Here is a 24,605-nt window from a genome sequence, read left to right on the forward strand (position 1 = left end):
TGAGCAAGTCGTTCAAACAAAGTCGGTACGAGATATAAAGCACAATCGCAAGGTGGGTTCTGGCTAGCTTGCACGATTCCTTGCAGCTCCCTTCGCCTCGCAAAGTGATAGCGGGTGTCAATTATCATCCCTATTAGCATCTCTGACCCTCAAACGTTCAACACGCATTTAGTCTATAAGCGAAAACAACCATCACCACCGCGCCCTTCCCCTACACCTCACACCTCACACCTCAAGCTGCGGCGCACCCACGCGCTCCCTCCTCGCCGCCAGCGCCTCCGCCGCCGCGCGCATCCGCTCCTCCTGCAGCTCGCGCGTCTCCTCCACGTCCCGCCTCACCGCCGCCTCGCGCGCACGGCGCCGCCGCCGGCTGAGGTGCGTCCAGTCCGCGTCCGCGCCGACGTCGGCGGGCGTCACGGGCCGCAGGCCGAGCTCGAGCGCTGAGTTGACCGAGCGGGTGGTGGCGGTGAGAGGGGGCGTGCGCAGTTTCCAGAGGTAGAGGGAGGCGGGCGGGGTGGGGGTGGGGGTGTGTTTGTTGTGTTTTTGTGGGTGCGACGGTGGGGACGGGTCGGCGCCGGCGGTGGTGAGCCCGGGTGTGAGTGGGAAGCGCGCGGCGAGCTCGGAAGCGGGGAGAACGCCCGCGCCGATCTTTGTGAGGAGGCCGCGGGAGGTGAGCGTGGGGAGGACGATCATCTGCAGCTCTCTGTGCAAAGGAAAGAAAGGGCGTTCAATACGCGAGGAACGCGGTAGAGCTGGTCCCAGTACTCACTTCTTCGTCCTCACGGGCCCCTTCTCGAAGTCCTTCGCGTCCGCCCGCTTCTGCGCCCGCGCCTGCCTGAACTCCTCCACCGAGCCTGGGCGCGGACCTGCCGCCGCGGTCTCTGCGTTGGTGCTGGGCGCGCGCAGAGACTCGTTCTCGGGCATGGCGCGGCGGTGCAGCAGCACCTGCTTGAAGATTTCGTCGGTGGAGAGCGCGACGGGGGACTCGGCGAGGATGGAGCGGACGAGCTTTGTCGCTTCGGCTGATACGGCGCGCATTGTGGGGGGCACTGGGGAGAATGGCGAGGGCAGGAGAGGCTTTGAGTGCGAGCGGGTGTGTTTTCGGTGCAAATTCCGCGGCGGGGCGCGACGCGCCGAGAACTGCTGAGGTCAGCAACTCCCGCGCCCATCGTTCCCGTCCGTGACTAGATAAGTCCAACATGAATAGATTCGATACACCACCTAGAGCAAGGAGGCCCATGTAACGCAAAATTAAGAAACGAGAAAGCACATCGTGCCAATCTCACCCATGCTACCTCCAGTTGATATTGCACAAGTAACCAATAACATCTCTAAACCGCGAGGACAGCATCTCGAAATCGACTATCTATCTCTAACCCTCTCCCAAGTCCGAATAGCCTCTCTAGCAAGCTCTTCCCCTCCTCCCTCACCACCCGCAGCCGGCGATCCCTCCCCTGAAGACGCTGAGGGCTTAACAAGCTGCGCATTCACCTGCTGATACAGCTCCACGAAAACTCGACAGTCATCGACGAGCGCCGCCGCCGGCGGGCCGCGCATGGCGCCCCTTAGCACCGCGAGCACCAGGCGCTCGCTCGTGCTGTCCTGCTGCACCAGGACGCCCAGGAGGACGGCGACGTAGCCGCGGAAGAAGTGCTGCTCGAGGGCGCGCGGGGAGTCTTCGTCCGCGTCTGATGGAGACGGACTCGGGGAGCGCGTCTGGGCGTGTAGATGTGCGAGGCCTTCGAGTAGCGTTGGCGGGCTGCGGCATGAGCAGCGGCGTACGCATGTGCGGGTGCCCGTGCAGTCGGTGCTTGAGCCTACAAGTGTCGGTTAGGCATTTGAAGGCTTAGAATATGAATATCGACGGGACTTACGGGTGTGGCGATACAGCGCTCGCGAGGCCGATCCTGAGGCCGTAACCCAGCGCATGCACGCGCCAAGCGCAAGACACAGGAGGTCAAAGAGCTCGGTGGATTCGCTCTCCAGCGGTGGCTCGTCGACCTCGACCCTCCCCTCGGTTTCCTGCGTTGCCTCGGAACCCGACTTGCTCCCGAGTTCCTCGGATGCGACAGCAGTCCACTGCTGTTGCACAAGAAGGGCCACGCGGACGACAAGGCCGACGAGCGTCGCGTCCTCGCTGAAGACGCCACACCACCCGTCATCGCGCAAGGAGAGAATCGTCATGAGACGCAGAGCGGCGGACAAGCACCGGGTTACTACGGCACTCGCGCGTCAGCACTTGAGCTAGCTGGGGTGGGGAAGGGACACACTCACCTGGATAACGCTCCTCTACCTCCGTCTCGTGATCGCGCAACACAATGGCGGCAAAGGCAATAATAGCACTGAGCTCTTTCGCAAATGCATCGCGGTCAGACACGCCGATGACCGTGCAATCAGCTCCCATAACAAGTGCGCCGAGAATATACATGCAATTGTCCGCATGTTCGACCGATGGAGCGCGAATCGCTGAGGCGTCGTCCTTTTCAGGCGCATACAGCGATCCACCGTGCTCATAGGCATCTAACCGAACGTCCACGAGCGCGAGCTCGCACCGTAAGCTGTCCAACACCACTGGAGCGATTAAAGCTGCTTCGTTGGCGAGTGTGCTTCTGGGTAAGGCGGCGAGCGCGCTGGAGATGAACAGGCGTGTTGAGACCTGTTCAGAGATAGATTCATGATTAACTTCGAAGGTCGGAAGGAGACTCATACAATGATACCTACCTGAGAGGCGGGTGCGAAGTGGGTCGGTTGATCCGATATGGCTGCAACAAGGGCACGAAGCTTAATAGAAGAGATGTCAGCCTATGGTATTGCCACAGAACGAGGTGTACGTACGGCGGTATACTGAGTTTTGCTCAGGCCCATGGCACGCGCAGACGCTGCGATCGATGATTTGCCATTCGAACGTCCTGTGTGTGCCCTGGCGAGGACGTCGTGTTCGGGCGTCAGACCGGACAAAATGCCGACTGCTAAACCTATGAAGCACTTGAGAACGGCAGGCTCGGCACGAACGAGAACATCGTGTGCTGCGAGAGATAAGAAGGCCGCTATGGTTGCGTCCAATACCTGGGTGAAGTATGAGGTCTTCTCTGTCTGACTATAGAATAGGAGAACTGTGACGCACCGTATCTGCTTCTGCTTCTCTGGCGGTAATGAACGCTGATAGCGCCCGCGTGGCGAACTCGGAGGCCCGGGCAACACGGGCGAATTGGGGATCGCATAATTTCCGCACGAGCTCGAGGGCACTATAATAACCACGAGTGGGAAACGAAGCATGCTGATAAAAACGGGTTCGACGCACCTCGATCTCCGCAACCCCGGTGCTGCCTCGGGCCCTAGCCCTTCGAACAGATACCCCACCTCGTCTGAGAACCTCCTCCGCTCCCCCTTACTCCGCAGTTCGGTGATGCTTTTCAGATCGTTCCACAGGCCCGAGTCCGCCGCTGCGCTCTGCGCGAGGTCCGTCGCCGAAATCGACGCAGGCCCAAGACCAAACCCGGACCCAGACCCGGAAGTCGATCGCGCGAGCTTCTTCGACGGCGATCCCGGCACCGTAGAGCTGCCCTTGAACGTCGAAGTACTCGCCACGAACGGTTCATCCGGTTCATCGACGCCCCACCGTGCCCGCAGCTCCGTGTACGACGCGCCCACTTCCAGATCCTCCGCTCCGCCGCCTATGCCGCCACCCACGCTGCCCCGCCCGAGTGCATCCTCTGCGGGTATCGCGAGCAGGAACGACCGTGCGCCGCCGTAGGTGCGCATGCCCGATGTGGACGGTTTCGAGGGCGATGGGCCGGAAGGGGCGATGTCCAGAGCCGACGTCGACGGGTTCTTGCCAGGTGACGGGCGGGACGGGGACGCGGTCACGGATGCTGTCTCTCCCATCGTGCGCGAGCGTGGAGGTGTCTTGGGTTCTTTGCTGGCCGCCTGGGAGATGTTCGCTGGCTCGGTTTGCGTCCGGGCAAGCATGCGTCTGACTACGCCACCCCGGCTACGGCTGGCGGGCTTTTCTACCGGCGTTGAAGTTACAGCTGGTTTCGAGGGTGATGTTGAACTCGACGGCCTGGAGGGCTGCCGACGTGCGGAGGTCTCCTTTGCCAATGAGTTTGAAGTGGGTGGATGGGGATCACGAAACGACTTAGCGGGTCCGGTCTCCGTTAGAGACAGAGTGGAAAGATCGCGTTGTATGGGGTGAGACGCCGATGGGGGTGGGGAAGGCGATTGGCGGGAGCTACGGAGGCCTGAACGCGTGGACGGTGATGGATGTTGCGGTACATTTGGGCGGGAAGGAGAGACAATCTCGACATTGGGCTTACGTCGTTTCCGAGTGTGTCTTGGAAGCGTCCCGGTGTCCGTCCCGCCACTCCGTTCCGGGCCAACCAAGGCGTCTTCAGGTTCGGTGTCTGAGCCTCTAGCTACGACACGTTTTGAGCCATGGTCAACGTCGCTGCTTATACTGGGACTTGAGGCCTTCTGGCGGACCTCTCGAATCGATCGTTTGCGCCCATAGGTGCGCTGCATTGTGAAGGCGGGCTGTGTTGGAGTAATGGTGTCTACCTCGGTCTGTTAAGTTCTGCGAGGACCATGCGCATTAGCGAGCATAGCAGTACATCAGGCGTGAGGAACATACAGCGATAACTCAAGTATCTGAGCGCATTAGAGGGGATGGAAAGAGCGGGACGGGCGTTGGCAAGGACATGTCGGACTTGTGTCGGACAACCCGACGCGACTTCCCGCGCGTCCCGCTAAAGCCTTCGGGCCGTGAGAAATTGCCCGTTAGAGGCGCTCAACACTTTTCCTCTCTCCAGCAAGTCTCCAGCACCGCTCAGTGTCAGTGAGGCTTGAGTGAGGCTTGAAATAGGTAAGGTGCGGGCTCATCCGCTGCGGAAGTTGATCTCGTAAGCAGATATAGTAACGATGAACGGCCATTGCGTACATGTGTCCAAGTGGATTACGCTATCTGACTTGAACTAGTTGCTCGATCATATGTCTTGTGAGTCTGACAAAGATACTATCAACAACTTGATCAGTAGCGGAAACACCATCCATACTCCTCTGATATAAACTCAACGACACCGCAATACGTACTGCAAGGGTCGCCGCGAACACCAATGCTAAGCTCAGCACGCTGTTCCCGGTGTGGAAGACGACCAGCGCAGTGATGGCGATCGACTCAAGAACAGAACATCACGCATACAAATAGGCGAATGTGAAGGTCCACGTTCGGGGCCTGACGCAATCTGCATTATGATCCAAATCAAAGCCTTTGTACTTCTTCGTCATCCCCTATGCAAATTGATCATCTTCCCAGCAGCAAGTGGCGGTGACTTGATGGTGTTTACTCATTGTAATGACGTCCCGCAGTCTGTTATATGGATGACACTCCATAAATGATATCACCATGCAACCACCAGGTACCACCTATACTTACCACCCTGTTCGCGCAACCATTCATGTTGACATGTATCGCCACGTTTGGTCGGCTGTCTTCCGTAACAAGTCGATCAGCTGAGCTTGAGCTGAGCAACGTCTTGACTAACTTTCCTTTTCCGCAGCTTTCATAGAGGTAACGGTATTCACAAGTTTACCGACTAGGTAGTACGTAGCCTTTAAATATGGGCTCAAGTACTCGTCCCTGCCAACCCAAGCGACTGTACCAGATACCAGTCCAATTCTTTACCGACTATGTCACAGAAAGCTCTTTTCCTCAAGTCCAAGCAAGGCGATTTCGAACTCGGGACCAGGAACGTCCCGAGGCCAGGTCCCGGCGAGGTCCTCGTCAAGTCGTACGCGGTGGCGTTGAACCCTGTCGAATGGAAGATCCAGGCAATAGGGCTCTTCTTCAATGACTCCGATTATCCCGTGGTCCTTGGGGAAGATATCGCAGGTGTTGTGGAGGAGGTAGGGGAGGGCGTCACTAGGGTGTCTAAGGGCGACAGGGTGTACGTATCGTTATACCATTTCCATATTATTTGACATACACATTAATTTTTGGTATTCAGCTGCTCTCGAAGCACCAGCCATGGAAAGGGTCCAGACTATGCTGGATACCAACAGTACACGATTGCTGACGTGAACTTTCTAACCAAGGCATGTGTCTTGGATCGCGTTTTTATGCCATAGATAACTGACGAGTGACAAATCATAGATTCCCGACTCTATGACTTTCGACGAGGCGTCGTCTATCCCAGCATGCTTAGACACCGCTTCTATTGGTCTATTTGGATCGAAAGATAGCAAGTTGGAGTTTCCCGACAAGGCAGGCGCATACAAGGGCCAGGCTATCTTCGTGCTTGGCGGCTCTTCCTCTGTTGGTCTTTACGGTGCGTTGGGGACTCGCGTTTATTTAAGAACCGATCAATATTGACCCGGGTTTTAGTCATCCAGCTTGCTCGTCTCGCCGGCTTCTCCACCATCATCGCGACCTCGTCCCTCAAGCACGAGGGCTACCTGCAGTCCCTCGGAGCCACCCACGTCATCGACAGGCACCTTTCTCCGGACGATATTGCTGCCCACGTCAAGACAATCACCTCCGATCCGATCAAGGTTGTCTACGACACCATTTCCGAGGCGGACACCCAGAAGACGGCATGGTCTATGCTTGCACCCGGCGGCCACCTTGTGTTGACCCTCTGGTCAACGATCCAGCCTGAAGCAGGCGATACCCGTACATTCAAGATGGTATCTGGCAATCCTTTCCCGGAGGAAAACTACGAGTTCAGCAAGAAGTGGTGGGCTCAGCTGCCTGAGTGGATCAACGAAGGGAAGATCAAGGTACGCCTGTCGCTTTTATCCTTAGAGTCAGAATTATTGATTGACTTCCGTTACAGCCGAATAGGGTAGAAGTACTCCCCGGAGGTCTTGATGGTGTGGTTGGTGGCCTTGAACGTTTGAAGGCCAACAAGGTCAGCGGTGTAAAGTTGGTGGTGCGCCCTTTTGAGGGGGCTTAAATAGCAGCAGTCTTATATAGAGCGTATTAATCCAACCGCCCACGAGAAATTTGTGAAAGAAGAATATAACTGTAGACACACCGTAGGATAATGGTTGACTGTGACCGTCGAGGATGACATGTGAGCACGAACTATTAGTACTAGTATGTCATCTACGAGGTGCCTTCAGAGGACTAGTCTTTCGGAAATATTGAGAAGCTCAAGGTCTCACCAGTGAGTAGGCCGTCCACATAATGTGTCATTGTGTGTAAAACCAAGCCTGTGGTAACGGCTAAACGCATTTCATTCAAGTTCAGAACCTCACAATGCATCTATGTTGTCCGTTCCAATTGGAAATAGAAAGCCCAGTGGCCTGGTGAAGCAAAGAATGTTTGCTTTAACGGGCATCTATCATAATGGGTTGGCGATTCTCGATGTCGTCTCACGTGTGACCTCTTTATTTTGCAGCTGGCGCGTTGCAAACGATAGGCCGAAAGGTTCGATGCTCATGTCATTGACAAGAAGGGAATGCTGAACACAAACATTGTTTTGGAATGGCTACAGTTAATGCTACACCCGTAGTACAACTGTGCAGCTCCCAGATAACCAAGGCTGAAACGACCACCAAAGTCCCATAAAGAAATGAATTTACATCGATACAACTAATTGGAGGTGGCATCGGTGTTGGCGGTCTTAGCGATACCGAACTGGGAGTTGGTGGTATCGTAGACCGAGTAGTAGCGCTCGCTGTTAGAGAGCTTGGTCAGAGATGGAGATATCAGAAATTGGGGAGGATGAAACCCACAGGAACGAGTATCCGTCGATGAAGTCGAGACCCTGGCCAGACTCGGTTCCGATGTCGGCCACGATGAGATAGATCGAGTTGGCGTCGCCGCCGATCTGGGTGTTCAGAGAGCGAGGGAAGATCTGCGCGTTCGCGGTGAGCGGGTAATCTGTGCCGCCAATGTTGAAGTTGAGGTCCTGGAGTTTGCTGTACTGGGCGCTGGTAATTTTCAGCAGGCCGGTGGCGGAGTCAGCCTTCGCACCCGTCGCCTCCTGGTACTTCTGGAACGCGTCGGACGCGATGAGGACAAGGGTCGTGCCGGTGTCGACGATGCCGGCGGTCGAGTCGAGGATCGTCTGCGAGCCGTAGGTGATGGACTGGTCGATGCCCCAGTAGTACGACGCGGGGGATGTGGACGTGAGCGGGACGTAGGCGACGTCCGAGGTCGTCTTGGAGCTGTCGGGGCCGCCGAAACTAAGCTCCCCGGTCGAGTCGTCCCCCGCGGCAGGGGCGAAATAGATGCCGATTGACTCGGTGCTGATCGTGCCCTGAGAGTAGAGGTTGTCGGTCACAGTGGGAACGGAGTCGGTGCTGGAGACGGTGCCCTGGGTGAGGTCGACGGGGCCAATACCGAGGATCCCGTCGACGCCCTGGAAGCCCTGAGCGGAAGAAGAGACACCGATGGACTGTTTCTTGATGACGAGACCGTCACCGAGAGTAACGGTGTCGGTGTACTCCTCTCCAGAGAAGGAGCCAGATCCGTAACTGACGCTCTACCGACTAGGGTGAGTTACAGCTCGAGGCTCAGAGAAGAGAGAGGACGTACGACGGTGTTACCGGTGTCCGAGGAGGAGGACGTAGGACTGTACGCGGTGTCGGCTCCGAGCCAGGTGTTCGACGACCCAGTATCAATCAAGAGGTTATCTGGGGCGAAGTAACGTGTTAGTCCCACTTGGTGAAGAGGATATGTAGCAATATGACGCACATTGGGTAGCGGGCGAACCGACACCAACGCTGGCAGTATATGTGACCACGGCATTCGTGATGCTGACAGTACCGTCGCGCTTGGCGTGGCCGGAAGCCTTGAGGGAGGAAGCACGGGCACGGTCAATATCGGCGATAGTCTGGCCCTTGTCGAGCTGCTTGAAGCGGGTGGCAAAGGAGAGCGAGGCTTTGGACTCGCGCTTGACAGGCGAGGCGGAGGCCGCGGTCGCGAGAATGCAGAGGGAGAGGAGGGCCTTGGAGGGGAACATCGCGATGGTGACAGAGGGCTGGTTGGAGGCTGGGATGATACAGAAGAGGCGGGCTCTTGGTGATGGGGAGTCTGGAGAAAGGCGAGCTATCTTTTATACGCTTGCTCATGTCCCCAATCTAAGGATTTAGGTCGAATGGGACACACGCCTGCGTACGGTACAGCTGCCTGTCCTTGTGCGAAGGCTGATAGAAGTCTGGTGGTAGCATGGAAACATATACGTCAGAACACGCCAGAAGCTTCAGCATTGACGAGGTCCAGGACAAAGTTGAGCACATGATTGTGTCGCCCACGCGGAGAGTCCTATAGTCTGGCCAAGACGATTGTTGATCTGGCTTGGCCTTTCAGTGTCGGCCAGTTCCTTGGGATGCTATCCCTGCATAATAGATCTAGCAGAGAATGTCGGGTAAAAGCACGTGTGTGTAAGCTCATCTCGTGTTGAGTCCCCAACGATCTTGCCCGTCCAACGATGTTTAGTCCATGCGTCTAGGAACAAGAAGCAGCCCCGCAGGATTTTGAGGTCCCGGAGAAGGGCTTCGCGAGCTTTCCAGCGGCGATGACGCACCACGTAGCCCGATGATGCGTGAGGTAGGCAGGGATGAACGTTCGCAGGGTGGGCCGTCAGAGATAAGACCTGCGTGGACGCTGGGACGCACGGATTCAAGACAGTAGTGCCTCCTTGTCCTAAAATATTGTACACAGCGTCATGGTGCAAGGATGTTTTTGCAAGATGTGTCTGCAGTCGTTGAATACTTAGCCTGCTGGAGCAGCTTGATGGTTCTTTGGAGTAAGCGAGCGATTCAAGGACTTGAGGTACAAGTTTAGAGTCTCAGTGTTAGAGCAGCAAGGGTCCAGATGTCCAAGAATTGGAGGTGGCAAGGCACGAACATTTGAGTTGGGATCTGAATCCACCAAGCATTCAATTCAGTTTACAAACCGACGCTGTGAATCAATTGCCGCTTTGGGAGCGTTGAGGTCTTGCGACTGCTCACGCCACCAAGTTCGTTCTTGTCACCTTTGGTCACTTTGAACAGGGCAGTTCGTCAATGACGAATCATAAAACTTCAGGCCGTACATGATAGCATGTTGCGCAACTCGTGTAGCTTTCAGCATCAGATTTTTGCTGAGTATTTGTCGATGGATGTCGATGGCGAACAAGGAAGCGGCAGTGTACAATCGAGCCAAGCTTTTCGAGGACGTGTCAGGAACTGCCAGGAACGAACAGAAGAACCAAGACATCTCTGGCGCTGCACAGCTAGCGGACCAATGGGGAGCTTTGGCTTAGATTACTCTATGCATTTCTCGAAACGAACTTGCAGAGGAAGTTAGGTTAGAAGCGAACCAAGAATCAGCTTTCAAGGTCAATTTCCCACGCATTCATTGTCAAGAACAACGATAGCTCGTTCTCATCCTAGATGTGTTCTGGCTTGGGATTTTTAATATGGTTCCGTCATGACCCGGTACTCAAGTAGAGACTTATATGATTGATAGGTAATGAGCTTGAACCCGTATACGGAGGCCATGTATAGTATGGTACTTCGCAAGTGACCACGATCACGAGTAATCCAAGAAGAAGTGGCGACGTCCTGCCAGTACTAGTGTACCCATAGATTAGTTGTCAGAATGATGAGTCTCGCTAATATCATGTGTGTGATAGCTACAACACTTGATGGAGTGAACTCAAGTTTCAAAACGGGTGCATCTTCGCATACATTGCGGAAGAAATTGTCCACTAACGAAATGCTTATAAGGGAACTAAAGCTAATGCTACACCTGTAGTACAGCTACGTAGCCCACGGATAACCGGGCTGAAATGATTACCAAGTACCCGAAAAAAGATATGAATTCACTCTGACTTTATTAGCTGGAAGTGGCATCGGTGTTGGTAGTCTTGGCGATTCCAAACTGCTTGTTGGTGGTATCGTAGACTGAATAGCGTTCACTAGGGACAGATTTCGTTAGATATCAACACAATGCATATCGAAGAGGATAAAGCTCACAGGAATGAGTATCCGTTGATGAAGTCGAGACCCTGACCAGACTCGGTTCCCAGGTCAGCAACAATGAGGTAGATCGAGTCGGCATCGCCGCCGATTTGGCTGTTCAGAGAGCGGGGGAAGATCTGCGCATTCGCGGTGAGGGGGTAGTTCGTGCCGCCGATGTTGAAGTTGAGGTCCTGGAGTTTGTTGTATTGGTCGTTCGTGATCTTCAGCAGGCCGGTGGCGGAGTCGGTCTGCGCGCCGGTGTACTAGGAGTACTTCAGGAACGCGTCGGTGTCGAGGAGAACTAGGGTAGTTCCGGTGTCGACAATGCCTGTAGTCGAGCCGAGGATCGTCTGCGATCCATAGGAGACGAATCGGTCAATGCCCCAGTAGTGCGACGCGGGGGAGGTGAGCGTGAGCGGGACGTAGGCGACGTCCGAGGTCGTCTTGGAGCTGTCGGGGCCGCCGAAGCTGAGCTCGCCTGACGAGTCATCGCTCGCGGCAGGGGCAAAGTAGATGCCGACTGCGTCGGTGCTGATCGTTCCCTGGGATTGGAGGTTTTCGGTCACGGTAACTACGATGTCAAGTTTGTTCAAGGTTCCCTGGGTGAGGGCGAATGGACCAATGCCAAGGATACCGTCGACGCCCTGGAAGCCCTGAGAGGTAGAAGCAACGCCGATAGACTGGCTCTTGATGACGAGACCCTCACTGAGGGTAACGGTGTCAGTGTATTCCTCGCCGGAGAAGGACCCAGAGCCATAAGTGACGTTCTACAAGATGAGATTGACTGTAGTGTGGAAATTAAGTAGGGAAGAAAGCGTACGACAGTGTTGCCGGAATCCATGGAGGAAGAAGTGGGGTTGTACGTGGTAGAAGCACCGATCCAGGTGTTCGCTGACCCAGTATCAATCAAGAGATTGTCTACGAAGATGACGTTATGCAACATGATAAGTTGGCTCCTTGTAGAGAAGAAGGGCGAGATTGTGACTCACACTGAGTAGCGGGCTCGCCAACACCAACGCTGGCAGTGTAGCTGATTGCAGCATTAGTAACGCTGACGGTGCCGTCGCGCTTTCTGTGGCCTGTTGCCTTGAGAGAGGCAGCACGGGCCCGGTCGATGTCAGGGAGTGTTTGACCATTATCGAGCTTCTGAAGGCGGGTCGCAAAGGAGAGCGAGAACTTGGGCTCGCGCTTCATAGGCGATGCTACAACAGCGCTTGCGATCAGGCAGAGGGAGAGGAGGGCATTGGTGGGGAACATAGTAACAGTCGATTGAAGAGAGCCGACCGGGGACTGGTGTAACACGGAAGAGATGGACTCTTGGTTGTGAGCTTGTCCGAAAGAAGGCCGTGTACCCTTTATACGGGTTCTCGAGTCCTAAGTTTGAGGGTCTCGTCGAATGAGGCACGCGCTGGTGTATGGCACAGCTGTCCGTCCTCGTGCGAGGCTCGACCTCGAGAGAAGATTGGTAGCGGCATGGAAACACATACGTCGGGAATCGTCAGAATATTCAGTTTTGACGCGGTCCGGTATAGAGTCCAGCAGCTGATTTGCGTTGCCCATGCGGAGAATCTCGTATTCCGACGGAGTGGGGAAGGCTGGGGCAGAGTATGATCGAGATAACCAGCAGTTTTGCATGTCCTTTTGGCGCTGATGGGTCAAGTAGAGTGCGGCGATCCTGAACAAAGCACGCGTGGATGTAAGTTTATTTGCTACCAGGTCAACAATTACCTCGTCATCCTGCGGTGTGTAGTCTCGAAGAAATGTGAAATCCCAGAGAACGGTTTGTAAGTGCTCCAGCAGCGAGGTAGGAGCAGATATTGCTGAGCGGTGGACTAGGGAGGATCGGACTGAACCTTGAGGCCTTGAGGAAGGCACGATGCGTAGTTTAGGGCCGGCATGGCCAGCGTAGTCGGTACATAGCGTGTTCGCGCGTGTCAGTAGTCACTCATCCCAGCTATACAAGGTGTCTCGTCGTCGTCTTCTCCAGGAGTACCCACTCCATCGGGTGATCATCTGTAGCCATGGTCAGAGATAAAAGTTGCACACCCTTGGGGATGTTCGGAAAGACGGTGGTACCTGAAAGTCATGCATGGCATCCGCGTCATGATGCAAGGAGTTTCTGCTAGCCATCGCTGACAACGGCTCAGTAGAGCTCACCGAGACAGCCTCATGCTTCTTTCGAGCAAGCGAGTGCTTCGAGAACGTGAGGGACCGGGCTGGCTGGGAGAAGGGCTGGCCAGAAGGACATGTCGGGATCAAGCAACTGCCATCGTCGAGATCAAGCAAGTGTCAAGCAAGTGTTCGATTCAACTAGACACTGTGAATCAATTGCTGCTTTTGAATGCTTCAAGCCCCTTCGGGCCCCCGCTAGCCCTCGTCCGCATGACTGCTGAGGCGATCAACTTGATTCATGCCACCTATGATCCAAGTCATCAGTCTGTCTATGACGATCATAAAACTTGTAGTGGACGATAGCGTATCGCGCATTAGCTTTCAGCATTAGATCTCCAACGAGGTTTTACTTGGTTTTACCCATGGATGTAGATGGCGACAAAGGAGGCAGTAGTAAACATCTTGAGCCATTCTTTTCAATTGAAGGACGTATCAGGAACGGACATTCGAAGACGATATCGAGACGACATTATCTTCTTCTTGGTTGAAGATACTCTATGCAGCTCTCACAACGTGTCCCGTTGAATTGAACTCGGCACTCGAACCCTGCCGTTTCTTTGCGCCAAAGCATCTTACTCGACAGCGACCTGTTCGCTCTCTACAACGGCCAGCATCACCTCGTCCACGTCCTCCCCCTCCTCAGCTTGCGTATCGACGAAGCTCTGTTCGATCGCGGGCAGGTATGCATTCGCCTTCCACATGTCTCCGATGCGAATGGTGCCGTGGTCAAATGCAAGCGCGAGTACTGGCGTCGACGCAGCATGGCCTAAAACAGAGGGTGGCATCTTGGGATAGCGCGCGGAGAAATGTGTGAGGAGCGTGTTACGCGCGTTCATCCTGCGTGCCGGTTAGAACATTCCGCGCTGTAGCCGGGGACAGGCAAATGAAGTGATTGTAACCGACCTTTCACCGACCGCGACGGCCTGTCCGAACGTGCTGTGCATCTTCGCGCGGGCCATCTCCTCCTGGTCGTCCGCCAGCGTCGCCTCGTGGATCAGGAGCGTGGCATTCTGTCCTACCTCGACTAGGTTCTCGGTTGGGACCGTGTCGCCTGAGTAGACGATGCTCCAGCCATCGTTGTGTTCGATGACGACGCCGTGGCACCATGCGCGGTGGTCGACTTCGACGGTGGAGATCCGCCTCAGGCCAAGGGATTTGCACACCGCCTCAGCGGGGTCCACCCTTTAAATTTGAGGGTAGATGAGGATGCATGCCTATGAGGCCAGTCAAATGAGACGAACCAGTACGGGGGTGGTGGTTCAAGCTTCTGACATATGTTGTCGCTGTACACGGGTATCACGCCGTTCGGGCGTTCGTAGAGGCCGAGGGACTCGAGCTCGGAGTACTCGCGTAGGTATTGCACGATGTTGCCGTTTGCCACCATGTATAATGGGCCTGGTGCTGGCGGTTCCATCTGACCTCATGTCAGCACTTTCCTATGCGACAAGGGAGAGAAAGGAAGACACACCTGCTGCCGCATCGCAAGCAGCTTCGCAACGCCAATGTGATGGTCGCCGTGCATATGGCTGAGAAAGAGGCATCGCAGATTGCGTAGAACGTCCCAGACGTTGTTTGGCGTCTCTTGGGACGTACCAAAGGCACGCGCTAGCTGACCCCAGGTGCCCTCGCCACAGTCGAGGAGCATATAGCCGTGGTCCGGAATAGAGATGAGCGTGCCAGAAACTGTGAGGCCGTTTGAGTCAGCTATGTTGCTACGACTAGCCACTGTTGTAGCTAAGTCACACTTACCGTTGCGATATTTGTTCGGAATCGCACTCCCTGTCCCAAGCGAGGTGATGACGACGTCGTCTCCGGGGGCTTTCGGAGGCACCGCACCGCTAGTGATCCTTTCTTGGATAAGGGCACGGGCTTCCTGGAACTTTGCTTGTGTCGCATCGGACAGGGTGAACGTCCCTGAGGTTACGGCAGGATGGAATAAGTCGTGCTCTTGCGCGCTTTCCTCCTGTACGGGTGGCTCTGGCGGTCGAATATTGATCAGTGTGTTGGCTAGCATGGGTTGAACGTTGTCAGGTAAGTTAGGGATATCTGTTTGCGTCACGGTCTGAGACTAGTTCGGTGAGGGGATGACGTTGGCGTACCTTTAAGGTTCCGACGGGACCCTAAGGAGTACTTCTGCACGGGGAACATGGAACTGTCGAGATGGCTCAGCCGGAGCTGGTTCAAGGCTGCGCTGGTGAACGAAATGGGGTCCGCGCAATGTTCTCGAGAGGCAACTAGGTGCTGGAGCAAAATCGTCATGATGTTCGATGAGCGCGCAAAGAACGCACTCACATGCACGTCTGGTGAGAACCCACGAATGAAGGACTTGTATTCTTCGTTCTCTAGAACGCCGTCGCCGCACGAGTGGAAGACGGTCCGAACAACGTGGTCATCGTGATTCCCTTCCACGGAACGATACTTGGCGAATGGGCCAGATGTGAATGACTCCAGGAGATCGGGAATGTAGTCGATGCTCGGCACGTCGAGGAGCAGCACTATCTACTAGGGGTAAGTGACACACATGGGTATGATGGGCATTCGGTACGCACCCCTGCACTCTCGCTCTCTCCGACGCATTCTTCTGGCCGAATCACGCGCTCAATCTTCTTTCCCGCCCCGTCGTCGACTGTTACCGTAACGCTCTCGCCCTTGGTCAGCTTTCCCCGCTGAGAACCTTTGATCCCTAGCTCTTCAGCTTTCTTGACATCAAACTTGCCACGGACCCGCGGGCCTACAACGGCATACGCTAGACATGGGCGCCGACGAAGATCTTTCGAACCCGAAAAATCTGGATCAAGAGGAGGCAAAGGCGAACTGTACCCGGGAAATGGGATTGGCCTGCGGTGCTCTGGCGGAGGCGCTGGAGGCTGATTTGGATCTGGAGCGGGAACCGAGTCAGGGGCAGAGGCAGGGACTGGTGGCTTCTGCTTTTTCTTCTTCTTAGTATCGGGATCTGGGACCGGGAAGGGCTTGGGGAACATCTTCTGGACGAGGACTGTGCGCCATGCTTGAGCAACGTCGCCATAGAGGTGGCTTGCGTTGAAGTTGCCGTTTTTCATCATGGACTGGAGGCGGTCCGTGGCATTGAAGGGGGAGGATTGGGCATCTAAGTGGCGGTAAGGAGGGGAACACCCGTGAGGACGGGAAACGCATACCCGGGGAAAGGGCTAGGCGCTTCGCCGGGCGAGTAGGCGAGGGAGAGTGCTTGCGCTTCGAGGATGGTTCCGTTACGGGTCTCACTGCTTCAGCTTGACGGGGCATGATGGGCACCGCATATACTGAGATGTTTTCATCTTTGTATATGGGTTCCATGGAGCTGGAGGGGTCATCACGACGCGCCAAGGAAACTTCGGTGGGTTTGACCGCCATCGAATCTCTGTGGATCGGATTCGTGTGGAAGTCATAGTAGGATAGTTAAACCCACGCACCGTGCCGTGTACCTCCGCATCGACGCTATTGCATGGAGCAAACCCGAGGGACCGACCACGTTCACGTCGGAGAGGCTGGAGTCTGCAAAAGTCATCAAGAGACCTATGTTGCGAGATTAACGCGTCAACATCGTAGAGCAGTATGATGAACTCACCTGGAAGACCGCTTGCCCGACGTGTACTGACAGAGGAGAGGAAGATGCCTCTGGTCTTGCGCCAGTTGCGTCTACTCTGGAGGAAAACCCTGGTCGTGTTCTCGCCGACATTGAAGAGATACTTTGCGGAGTCGAAGGTGATGATCACGCTCGGTTCTGTGTCGGATGAGACAGTGCTGAGAACAGAAGCGGACCAACGCATGTTGTCGGAGTTGCGGACGGAGGAGGTATGTACAGTGCGGAAGGGGGTGCGGGTAAAATTACAGAGGGAGCGACATATCCAGCTGGCCAGAATGATTGGGTGCTTTATAGCGTTTGTCAGTTGTGCTTGAGGCTGCTGTGCATGTTTAGTGAGTGGACAAGTGGATGAACTGACTCGAGACTTACAAACTATCAAGCAATCGAGTCAGTAAAAATCAAGCAGCCTTTGAAATCGAAGTCCTCTGACTGGACTCACGTTTTAGGGTTAGGGTCAGATAGGGGCATTAACTGACATGTTTACCCGAGCACGAGGCTCATTGTCTTTCAACCTCTTTCGTTTTCCTCAACTTCAGCTATGGGTGCAGACAGAAAGTCCACGTTCAAGACTCCTCCTACTGCTATCACAGACAAACTACTATCTCAAGAAGCAAGACGCGTCAAGGTTAGAGATCCTGCACCTTCACTAGAGATATGGTGATCTAAAAGCCACATACTCGAGTAGGCTCTTGACGAACAGAAACGTGTGTGTAGCAATACACTAGCAATTCAACAAGCTCTTTGACACTATGATACTATAGAGGCGCGCTCAACGCGTAGACTCTTCACGCCACTTGGACGCATTCGCAGACCTCACCCTTGGCCCGTCAGATGACGAGCTAGAGGGCGACGAATCCAAGGTCCTAAGAGAACCACTGTCCGATTATGCTAAACTACTCACGGATGATTCAACGCGCTCAATGGAGTCAGCCTCTATTGCACCGTCGGAAGCAAGCTCGACCAATAGCAACCGGAAGCGCAAGCAGCGCCGGAAGAAGACCAAGAACCAACAGTCCAAGTGGGCCGATCGATGCATGTATGCGGAGCTTCTTGAGCTTAAGGATGATAATACGTGGGAAAGCATAGAAGGGGAGGAGTCGGAGGAGACGCTGGATGGGCTGCCGAGGGATTTAGAGGGAGGCTGGGTGGCCGTTGCACCCGTGCCAGTTGGGAAGAGGTGTCTGGCGATCACGCATCAGTCGACAGGTGTTGTGGGCACTAGTGAGTTCATGAACCTATGCGTATGTCACATCATTTGACTGCTTCTGAAGACCCGAACACTGCACTTCGGTCACGCTTGCTCGGGAAGATGCTAATCCCAAGATTTCCCTCAGCTCTTCCACCTTTGACAGTGATCGACTGTATCCTCGACCCACAATGGAGAGATAACGGAATCATACATGTTCTTGATGTCATCAAGTGGAAAGGTCAGGATGTAGGGGATTGCGAGACACCCTTCAGGCGCGTACATCCCATCGATCGTCCGGCTCAAACTGACTGCATTATAGATTTTGGTGGCGAGACATGCGTCTCGCGGAGCTGCCAAAGTATCCGCCCCCATCGAGCGCCAAACACAGTTTCACTTTCGGCCTCAATTCCATGGGTTCTGCTAACGGCTCGAGCTCATCTGTTAATCCACTGGCGGCTGACCCAGATCAATACCGCTTCCCTTACCCCACGACCTTCGTCCCAGTCCCATACCATATAGACACCACCCTCCCCGCGCTCTCGTCGGTAGTAATACCGTCCGCCCGTCTTGCGCGCCAAGTTGTCGTTGACATTCCATCCATCTCTCACGTGCCAAGGGCGACGGAGCAGGAAGCACCGATGGACCTGGATGCACGCGCCGGGACAGGGACGGTGCTACCCGTACATCTCACGAACCCCGTTGCGGTCAGTATACAGCCAGACGGACTGCTTCTGTACGTGGCGCGGGCGAGCTATGAGCCCGGGCTGAGTCCGCTGAGCTGCTGGGTGCCGAACCGGGCGGAGGAGGACGCGAGGAGTATGCAGTCGAGTTTGATGGGAGAGATCAGCTCGCCACTGGAGCTGTTCGAGAGGCGAGTGTATTCCACGGGTTGGTTGTGCTGTTCACACTGACGGTTCATGGCTTCCAGATTGGTCAGGCGCCGTATGACGAGAGGTCATGTTGCAGGACAAGATACAATGGAAATGTAACTAACGTCTAATCTATGCTGAAATGAAGAAGCCTCTTACTCGAACGAAAACCGACCCTATAAGATGGGGTTCCAATCAACAGACCGGACACGTAAGTTAGTAAGCTCACACGTACCCGTAGGTATCGGCCGTATACCTGCACTGCAGGCACAGTTAAAATGGCAAGTCCAACAACGACGCTGATAGCATGTCAATCTCTTGGAGCGCTGCTCTAGATGGTTTGAAACACGCACGCTCCTTCAACGCTTAGCGTCTGCATTGCGCCGCTCTTGTTTGCCCAAGGTACTTGATAGAATGCGACGCTAAACCCTGCAGGGCGATAAGCTTCATCTTATCTGTAATGCTCTTCACGACCTACCTCCAAGTGTTCGTAAGAGGTTGATTAGGGCACTGATTTCACCCTAGGAGCATTTACGGTCAGCGTTTCGAACAGTGCGTAACCATTCTTTTGGTTTATGCCCACCTGCTGACGGGGAAAGCAGTCGTTGCAGTATGCGACTGTGTTAACTGTAAGTGATGATTCTCATGCATACAGGTAATTGAGCTTACAGATCGCCACGGTGTTGATCATGACCGCTATCTCAGCGATGCCCCATCCCAAGATTACAGCGGCCGGGTTGAGCTGCTTTAGACCGAAGCCAAGGACGACGAAGCCGCAGATGTAGAATGGCATTGCAACGTAACATGTCCTATGCGTTGCATGCCGTACCACGCTGGATTAGCTTATATTATAGGACACGCGCTGGCAATGGAGGCGCACCAGAGTCGGCTCTCGGCCTCGAAGACACCTTTATTTCGCTTGATAGTAGTTCTAAGGATCCAGTCGTTCAGGTAACGGCCCATGATCTCGCCCAGTATCACACTGATCTACGGTAGGCATCCAGGTCAGTCGTTTTGGCAGGCAAGGGCAATGTATATGTACTGACCATCGGTGTGGCGTAGAACCCCGCGATCACTGTCTGGGAGTACCCGAACCCGAGTGGGCGAGGTTGGCCCAGCAATACGACATTTGTCGTCTGCACCCACTCGCTTTAGCGAGTTTCCAAGCACATTCCACGGCTTTACTCACGTTTAGACCAACAGAAAACCCGAACACCCACGCCTCGAAGAAAAGCACCGAGAGCAAATGCGGACGCCAGAGGACATCGAGCGGGCAGATGACGACCTCGCGCCAGCTGGATCGATATTTGGCCATTTTGAACCCAGTAAGCCCGAATACCGTCTCGACGCGGTAGCGTAACCCTGATGACGGGCGAGGAGGGATGGGATCCACTGCCCGATCGTAGATTCTACAACATATTCAGATGCTAAGGGCAAAGTAAGTGAAGGTTTGGGCTGACGTTTCTTCACCGAAGAAGAGGATGACGATGACGACGATGCCTCCGTAGATGCAGCCGATGCCGTAGGCCCATCGCCAGCTGTGAAGAGCCATTTTTTAAGTCATCTGAATGGCCTTTGAGGTCTACATACGTGGTATTCGCTACAAGGAACCCGAACAAGAATGGAGATATGTATGGTGCGACGAGGAAACCCGCTGCCCAGATGTTGAGCTGCAATCAGCATGTCAGAATTTCTCATGTTTCTCTGGTATGTCAGGAGAAGGCGACACCTTTCGTGCTTGCAAGTGGAAAGGGAAGATGTCGGTGACGATGTATAGCCCCTGAGATACGTTAGGGTCATGTCCGCAATGGTGGCTCATAAGTAGCTTACTGTGACTTGTGGCGTCGTGCTGTGCAGACGGTGTCGTCAGTTATGCTTTCAATGTGTTTAGAGAAAGCGGCCTTGCCCGAAGAATGCTGTCAGGCAGCGCATCGCTATGCAGGGTTGAGACCATAGTGAATATGATGATCCAAATCAAACGACCAAGCCTACCCGTGAACGTCTTTAAATCGGGCGCTACGGTGCATCCTACCAAGAACGCCAAGGTGAGAACCTAAATCAAACGGGTCGCATGAGTCCAGCTGTTACGTACAGGCGCCTATCGGCTGTACCTGTGACCAAAATAAAATGGGAAGTCGTCCGTAGCGTCTCATAAGCATCACACTGAAGAGGCCTCCCCAACCTTAATCCAAAAAACGTATAGAATCAGTGAGAGCCAAATTCGTCTAGGAAGACTGCATGAGCGTACCCAAGAGGAATATACTCCAGCTGCAGGTGCCTGATTTACTCAAGTGCACTACAAGACTAAACTTGAGACCTACTTGGATGTCAGGTCATTGATCTCTCCGGTCGTTGTGTCGAACTGGTATGATAGAGGGTAGAGACACGCTATTCCTGTAATCGAAGATATTGAATTAGGAGTATGATCAATTAGAAAACCGACTACTGACCTATGGCGGAGTCAAAGTCGGGTATGATAGCCGCCATCGTTGCTATGAGTAGCTGTATCGCCTTTCTTCGGTCATCCCACTATCCCATAGTAAGTCAAGAGTGAGCAGAGAATTTAGTAGAGTGCCGTTTATTCGGACGAACGTTTTGGGGGTCATCGGGGTCGTCAGTGGGCTGTGGCCAGAGCACCGTCGTGCCGTCTGCACTGAGCTTGAGCCGGCTTGCAATTCCTTTGCCAAACTCGATTTCTGCTTCCCTGCGAGGGTTTGTTACTCTTTCTGTGCTAGGTATAGAGGATTAAACGCACTTTGGGTCAATCACAAGTCGCCCAGCATTCTTCTCGTGGTACGTCCTGATGTCTAACGGGACTCCTTCAGCACCACTATCTCTTGTGTTTGAGTCCGAGTCGGGAAGCTGCTTTTCAATGGAAGAGTCGTAGACGGTGACTTCGACTTCAGCTTCCGAGATGGCCTTCTTTTTCTTCAGCTCTTCGACAGAGGGCATTTTGGTAACGCGGAGAGATCTTACTGAAGAGGGGCAAGCTCAGAGAAGGCATACTTTAAAGGTCTTTCGAATCCACCAGGTCAACAATTTACGTGAGAGAAGGTTTGTTCCGAGGTCTTTTCTACTGGAGGGGCGTGGGCGGAGCGCTGAACTCGGTCCTAAATGAGAGTCCGTGGATGGTTATGAGCATAGTGAGCCGTTCACACGGATGTGGGGAACGCAACAACGCCGCTGAGACAAAGGCGTATCTGGTGAGATTGATTTTCTGCATATGAGCTAGACTATAGTAGTGTGTGAGGTAAGTGAGGTACCGCTGGAGCATGCTCAGCCTTATTGCTCAGCCCACTCCCACATACGGAGGATAATGAGAAAGTTGAAAATGAAGGATTCGACGTGCCGGCTAAGACTGGTACACACCATGTTGTACGGTCCTGAGGCCTGAACGCTCAAAGGTTTGTATGAAGCGGTAGGAGAGATTGGCTGTATAGCAGAATGCTCCGATGTTTGAGTGACCATTGAACTTCATGTGTGTCACTTACGAGAGGGAGCTCATCATGCAGTAGAAGAGCTTTTTGTTCAAATGACATGTGAAGTCCAGGTTCCCAGAGCGCAGGTCTTGGGTGCTTGGCTTCCGCAGGTTCCACGCCACCGTCTAAGTGGAGTTTACGTTTTGACGTACTCACTGGGACTAGATAGGGATACCCATTCAGCGGACAGAAGACTCTTGCGGGCTTTTGCGAACACTTACAAGAAAGCATAGTGACACAGGAACGTTGGGGGTCTAGATCTTGTCCCATGATGTGGATGAAAGGTTTGAATGTATTGATCCTCCAATATTTTCGGTCATATTACCGCTGAGAGCGGGTCGATTTTAGGTTCCGCCTCCAGTGGCTTGATGCTTAGAAACGTGATCAAAGTAACATTGTTCAGGACAATGGACATGGTCTTGAAAGGGATGAACTCTTTTAAGGCGTAGACTTTGGGCGACGAGTGAATGGCCGGGCGGCCCCAGAAGCATGCATGATCGAAAATGGTTTAGTCAGCAATGCTCACGCTATGCTTTTGGCGCCCAAAATACTTGGTTGTGGCTTCGACATACTATGACAAGCTCTTTGCAAGCGCTCGAGATCCCTGCGAGGCTGGATCAATTTTGCTTCGTGATTTTCCAACATATGCATTATAATGACATCTCAAGGCCTTGGACCGATGGGTTCAAAGCGGGTGATAAACATAGGAAGGTCAAGTGTGGAATAATGAGACACAAGGATGCAAGGATTGCCTGCTCTACTAGCCTATGCAAGTCCTACGTAAATGCCTTGATATAAATCCTTCGCTTGAAAACCCCGTATTTTCATCCAACACCTGGTCTGACGTAATGGCATCGAAGTTGATCGAACTGCTGTATAACCTTCATGGGGAAAACCTTTACTCTGGCTGCATCGATACACAGAATTGCCGAAGGTGAGGTATCCAGAGTAGAAATTATTTGAAGACACTGGCAACCTTTCAGTGACCGTCCTCGAAGATATAAACACTTGATTGAAACGTTTTGGGCCACAAGAATTAGAGGGTGTGTCCAGTTGAAGGTTCGCGTATGTAGTAACGGAGTTGTCGATTAGCGCAAAGTATGATGCGAGAGTCCTTGTAGTGATATTAGTACGACACACCTACTCGCTGACCTATAAAGACTTCATGGCCAAGAACGAGGTGCTCCCGACAGTTTCCCGCCACAGGAACACAACAAGACCAAGCAAGGCAACTCCCGTGTCGGAAACCTTTCTCAGGCCCATTGCAATGGACGCGGGATTTTAATCGGTTAGAATGAAAGGCACTTTTCATTGCCATGGCCATTGCCATGACATTTCTATGGCCATACGGCATTACAGTGGCCATTGCTATGGCCATTTTGATGAAAAGTGCCTTTTATTTTAATCGATTAGAATTCCGGGCCCAATATTGCAATGGGCCTGAGAAAGTTCTGACACGGCCGCAGCGGGCTCTGTTGTAACAGTCCATCCGCATCGTGTCAATCATGATTAATTGATTACTTTCACAGGTACAACCGTTCTTCTCGTATGTTCGTTCTCATACTGCGCCAGTTACTACCTTACAAGGTACCTACATTTCCTTCTTGATTATACTCCTCTGTTGTATGCTCAAGTACTTTGATGCAGCGGGGTCTATTCGTGCTCGAAGTTTAAAGCTTAAAGTTTGAAATTCGAAGCAGCTATGCCTCACGAAACGTGAGCATTGTGATCCTGTGGCCATCAAGGCTCCAGTCATACGCGTAGTGAAAGGACGAACAATGGTTCTAAGATACTGGGCTTGCTTTGGTTTCTGACAGCGCCGACCCGGCCACAGCTCCCAAAGTTCGCTTATGACAAGTGCTTTCCCGCCCGATTTCCTCCTTTACTGAGCATCAAGCTCATCATCCGAATCCGGACATAAATCTTGAGCATCTCTTCAATAACCAAGTACGAGCCATATGCATAAATGACTGTATAGTAAGTTATGACTATTTTCGGTGGCAAGCCGACAGCTTAGCGCTTATTAATATTCCCCGTTGTCGCAATCTAGAAAGCTGTGCATGCACTCTGACAACATCGACCCCCACTAGCTGTACTGCTTGAACCAGCTTCCCTAAACCATGCATTTTCTCACTCGTAGACGAGCACATCCTACCAGTACAGGGCCCAGCATACGGACCACACAGCCTGTACGTATAATAGCTGTAGTCTTCACGCTGATATCAAGTTGATTACGAAACATTGGGGCAAGTAGAGCAGCAAGTTGAAACAGGGAACATGCAGCACCATTTCTCACACTCCGTCGACTTTAGGCTCTTCGCAGACTCTTCTTCCTCAGACTTGGG

At 53.6% G+C, this 24,605-nt stretch overlaps 7 protein-coding genes across 7 annotated transcripts; 2 read left to right on the forward strand and 5 right to left on the reverse strand.

Moving 5' to 3' along the window:
* Positions 1–3: 3 nt before the first annotated feature.
* Positions 4–4,557, reverse strand: CONPUDRAFT_168135 (uncharacterized protein). The gene is made up of 9 exons (XM_007774372.1): positions 3,302–4,557; positions 3,125–3,245; positions 2,836–3,066; positions 2,722–2,781; positions 2,275–2,656; positions 1,875–2,216; positions 1,378–1,817; positions 770–1,140; positions 4–703 (listed from the first exon to the last, which is right to left on the reverse strand). Exons 1-9 carry the CDS (start codon positions 4,519–4,521, stop codon positions 226–228), a joined length of 3,645 nt encoding a protein of 1,214 aa, XP_007772562.1. The 5' UTR covers positions 4,522–4,557; the 3' UTR covers positions 4–225.
* An 868-nt stretch (positions 4,558–5,425) lies between these two features.
* Positions 5,426–7,027, forward strand: CONPUDRAFT_109602 (GroES-like protein). The gene is made up of 5 exons (XM_007774373.1): positions 5,426–5,942; positions 6,003–6,090; positions 6,149–6,323; positions 6,380–6,774; positions 6,831–7,027. Exons 1-5 carry the CDS (start codon positions 5,686–5,688, stop codon positions 6,948–6,950), a joined length of 1,035 nt encoding a protein of 344 aa, XP_007772563.1. The 5' UTR covers positions 5,426–5,685; the 3' UTR covers positions 6,951–7,027.
* Positions 7,028–7,426: 399 nt separating this feature from the next.
* CONPUDRAFT_109605 (acid protease) lies at positions 7,427–9,504 on the reverse strand. The gene is made up of 4 exons (XM_007774374.1): positions 8,699–9,504; positions 8,540–8,637; positions 7,735–8,486; positions 7,427–7,676 (listed from the first exon to the last, which is right to left on the reverse strand). The coding sequence occupies exons 1-4, from the start codon at positions 8,964–8,966 to the stop codon at positions 7,592–7,594; spliced, it is 1,203 nt and encodes a 400-aa protein (XP_007772564.1). The 5' UTR covers positions 8,967–9,504; the 3' UTR covers positions 7,427–7,591.
* A 1,197-nt stretch (positions 9,505–10,701) lies between these two features.
* On the reverse strand, positions 10,702–12,771 carry CONPUDRAFT_168138 (acid protease). The gene is made up of 5 exons (XM_007774375.1): positions 11,940–12,771; positions 11,771–11,868; positions 11,253–11,717; positions 10,966–11,213; positions 10,702–10,907 (listed from the first exon to the last, which is right to left on the reverse strand). The coding sequence occupies exons 1-5, from the start codon at positions 12,205–12,207 to the stop codon at positions 10,826–10,828; spliced, it is 1,161 nt and encodes a 386-aa protein (XP_007772565.1). The 5' UTR covers positions 12,208–12,771; the 3' UTR covers positions 10,702–10,825.
* Positions 12,772–13,414: 643 nt separating this feature from the next.
* On the reverse strand, positions 13,415–16,981 carry CONPUDRAFT_139171 (uncharacterized protein). The gene is made up of 11 exons (XM_007774376.1): positions 16,706–16,981; positions 16,551–16,653; positions 16,278–16,498; positions 15,672–16,228; positions 15,415–15,621; positions 15,222–15,363; positions 14,872–15,168; positions 14,591–14,805; positions 14,364–14,536; positions 14,026–14,304; positions 13,415–13,959 (listed from the first exon to the last, which is right to left on the reverse strand). Exons 1-11 carry the CDS (start codon positions 16,905–16,907, stop codon positions 13,695–13,697), a joined length of 2,661 nt encoding a protein of 886 aa, XP_007772566.1. The 5' UTR covers positions 16,908–16,981; the 3' UTR covers positions 13,415–13,694.
* Positions 16,982–17,261: 280 nt separating this feature from the next.
* Positions 17,262–18,860, forward strand: CONPUDRAFT_168140 (uncharacterized protein; the record flags this gene model as incomplete). The annotated part of the gene is made up of 6 exons (XM_007774377.1): positions 17,262–17,348; positions 17,409–17,429; positions 17,485–17,944; positions 17,995–18,184; positions 18,232–18,800; positions 18,841–18,860. The coding sequence occupies 6 exons, from the start codon at positions 17,262–17,264 to the stop codon at positions 18,858–18,860; spliced, it is 1,347 nt and encodes a 448-aa protein (XP_007772567.1).
* Positions 18,861–18,908: 48 nt separating this feature from the next.
* CONPUDRAFT_129313 (MFS general substrate transporter) lies at positions 18,909–21,733 on the reverse strand (the record flags this gene model as incomplete). Its single annotated transcript, XM_007774378.1, has 18 exons — positions 18,909–19,080; positions 19,135–19,210; positions 19,260–19,302; positions 19,365–19,399; positions 19,451–19,590; positions 19,662–19,768; positions 19,828–19,917; positions 19,971–20,190; positions 20,242–20,319; positions 20,372–20,451; positions 20,511–20,561; positions 20,733–20,834; positions 20,893–20,963; positions 21,030–21,049; positions 21,103–21,175; positions 21,232–21,310; positions 21,374–21,485; positions 21,537–21,733. The coding sequence occupies 18 exons, from the start codon at positions 21,731–21,733 to the stop codon at positions 18,909–18,911; spliced, it is 1,746 nt and encodes a 581-aa protein (XP_007772568.1).
* Between the last annotated feature and the right edge of the window lie 2,872 nt (positions 21,734–24,605).

This window comes from Coniophora puteana (assembly GCF_000271625.1).
Source record: "Coniophora puteana RWD-64-598 SS2 unplaced genomic scaffold CONPUscaffold_12, whole genome shotgun sequence".
Lineage (NCBI taxonomy): Eukaryota > Fungi > Basidiomycota > Agaricomycetes > Boletales > Coniophoraceae > Coniophora > Coniophora puteana.